The sequence below is a fragment of the Chaetura pelagica genome, unplaced genomic scaffold, assembly GCF_000747805.2.
Source record: "Chaetura pelagica isolate M959 unplaced genomic scaffold, ChaPel_1.0 scaffold443, whole genome shotgun sequence".
In the NCBI taxonomy this organism is placed as follows: Eukaryota; Metazoa; Chordata; class Aves; order Apodiformes; family Apodidae; genus Chaetura; species Chaetura pelagica.
In genome coordinates, this window is record NW_009952714.1 from 1 (window position 1) to 2722 (window position 2722).

Sequence of the window (2722 nt, forward strand, 5' to 3'; positions counted from 1 at the left end):
GAGATGGTCCAAGGGGATAGGATGGACCAAGATGGACCAAGGAGGGGACAGGATGGACCACGATGGATCAAGAACAGGACAGGAGATTGTTCAGGGAGGGGACAGGATGGACCAAGGAGGGGACAGGAGATGGTCCAGAGGAACAGGATGGACCAAGATGGATCAAGAACAGGACAGAAGATGGTTCAGGGAGGGGACAGAAAGGACCAAGGAGGGGACACTGAGTGGAACAGGGTGGCAGGATCCTGAGGTTGGACACCAAGGGGCCAGGAGGCTGGAGCAGGGTGGGGAGGGGCAGGAAGATGATGATGATGAGGGACAGGAGGACACCTTGATGATGAGGGGGGGGACACACAAGTGGCACCAGGAGGGCTGGAAGGGCATGGGGGTGACAATGAGGCCAGGGTGGGGACAAGCAGGGTCCCCAGGAGGCCCCCCCAGGGCCCTGGTGCCACCCCCTGCTCACGTCCATGCGTTTGCTCTCGTAGAAGTCTGCGGAGCGTCGGTCCTTCACCATCTGCTCGATGATGTCCCCGCGGCTCCAGCCCTCAAAGACCACCTTGCCGTGCTGGTAGCCCACGTCCTGGGGGGTTGGGGGGCATTGGTGGCCTGGGTCACCCCAAACCATGGCCCAGGGAGCCACAAACGATGGCCTGGGCACCCAACTGATGGGTGGGACATCCCAACTGATGGGTAGGACATCCCAACTGATGGGTAGGACATCCCAACTGATGGGTAGGACATCCCAACTGATGGGTAGGACATCCCAACTGATGGGTAGGACATCCCAACTGATGGGTAGGACATCCCAACTGATGGGTAGGACATCCCAACTGATGGGTAGGACATCCCAACTGATGGGTAGGACATCCCAACTGATGGGTAGGACATCCCAACTGATGGGTAGGACATCCCAACTGATGGGTAGGACATCCCAACTGATGGGTAGGACATCCCAACTGATGGGTAGGACATCCCAACTGATGGGTAGGACATCCCAACTGATGGGTAGGACATCCCAACTGATGGGTAGGACATCCCAACTGATGGGTAGGACATCCCAACTGATGGGTAGGACATCCCAACTGATGGGTAGGACATCCCAACTGATGGGTAGGACATCCCAACTGATGGGTAGGACATCCCAACTGATGGGTAGGACATCCCAACTGATGGGTAGGACATCCCAACTGATGGGTAGGACATCCCAACTGATGGGTAGGACATCCCAACTGATGGGTGGGACATCCCAACTCATGGGTAGAACATCCCAAATGATGAGTAGGACATCCAAACTGATGAGTAAGACATCCCAACTGATGAATATGACATCTCAACTGATGGGTAGGACATCCCAACTGATGGCCCAGGACACCCAACTGATGGTTTAAGCACCCAAATGATGACCAGGCACCCCAACTGATGGTCTGGGGCACCTCAAATGATGGCCCAAGCACCCAGCTGATGGATGGGACATCCCAACTGATGGGTGGGATGTCCCAAGTGGTGGCCCAGGACACCCAACTGGTGGCTTGAGCACCCAACTGATGACTGGGCACCACAACTGATAGTCTGAAGCACCTGAGATGATGGCCTGGGGCACCCAACTGATGGCAACCCACAGCTGGAGCACCCCATTAGTAGCCAGGGCACCCTGTTAATGGCCAAGACACCCCCTCAACAGCCAGGACACCCCAACCCATAGTTGAAGAACCCCAACTGATGCCCAGAGAACCCCAACCCATGGCTTGGGACACCCCATTGATCACCAGAGGCATCTGAAAGGTTGAAGAACCCCAACTGATGCCCAGAGAACCCCAACCCATGGCTTGGGACACCCCATTGATCACCAGAGGCATCTGAAAGGTTGAAGAACCCCAACTGATGCCCAGAGAACCCCAACCCATGGCTTGGGACACCCCATTGATCACCAGAGGCATCTGAAAGGTTGAACAACCCTAACCCATGGTTGAAGAGCCCCAACTGATGCCTGAAGAACCACAATCCATGGTTGAAGAACCCCAACCCATGGTTGAAGAGCCCCAACTGATGCCTGAAGAACCCCAACCCATGGTTGAAGAACCCCAACCCATGGCTGAAGAGCCCCAACTGATGCCTGAAGAACCCCAACCCATGGCTTGGGACACCCCATTGATCACTAGAGGCATCTGAAAGGTTGAAGAACCCCAACCCATGGTTGAAGAACCCCAACTGATGCCTGAAGAACCCCAACCCATGGTTGAAGAACCCCAACCCAAGGTTGATAAACCCCAACCCACAGCTTGGGACACCCCACTGACCACCAGAGGCACCAGAGGGGCTGGCCCAGGCCACCCCACCACCCTCCCCAGCCCCCAACTCACATAGATCTCGTCGAACTTGCCGAAGTCCATGGTCTTGAAGCGGTCGATGGGCGGGCGGATGTACTCGCAGTAGGAGCTGCTCTTCACCACCTCCAGCTGCCGCACGCAGGACACGTAGGCCAGACGGGACTGGATCTCTGCCATGTCGGGCACCTGCCAGCAGGAGGGGTCACCAACCACCTCCCCATCATCTCCCCACCACCTCCACGTCATGGAATCACGGAGCCGTGGGATGGATTGGGTTGGAGGGAGCTCAAAGCTCATCTAGATCCACCTCCACCATGGGCAGGGACACCTCCCAGCAGCCCAGGTTGCTCCAAGCCCCATCCAACCTGCCCTTGGACACTGCCAGGGATGGG

The 2722-nt window shown here is 56.9% G+C and overlaps 1 protein-coding gene across 1 annotated transcript in view; it reads right to left on the reverse strand.

Moving 5' to 3' along the window:
• Nucleotides 1–296: 296 nt before the first annotated feature.
• PNPLA6 (patatin-like phospholipase domain containing 6) overlaps nt 297–2722 on the reverse strand; it is a gene marked incomplete at both ends in the record, with an annotated part of 28062 nt that continues 25636 nt past the window's right edge. The window contains 3 exon segments of the mRNA XM_009994598.1: nt 297–330; nt 467–583; nt 2364–2516. Coding sequence (XP_009992900.1) covers nt 297–330; nt 467–583; nt 2364–2516 — 304 coding nt within the window.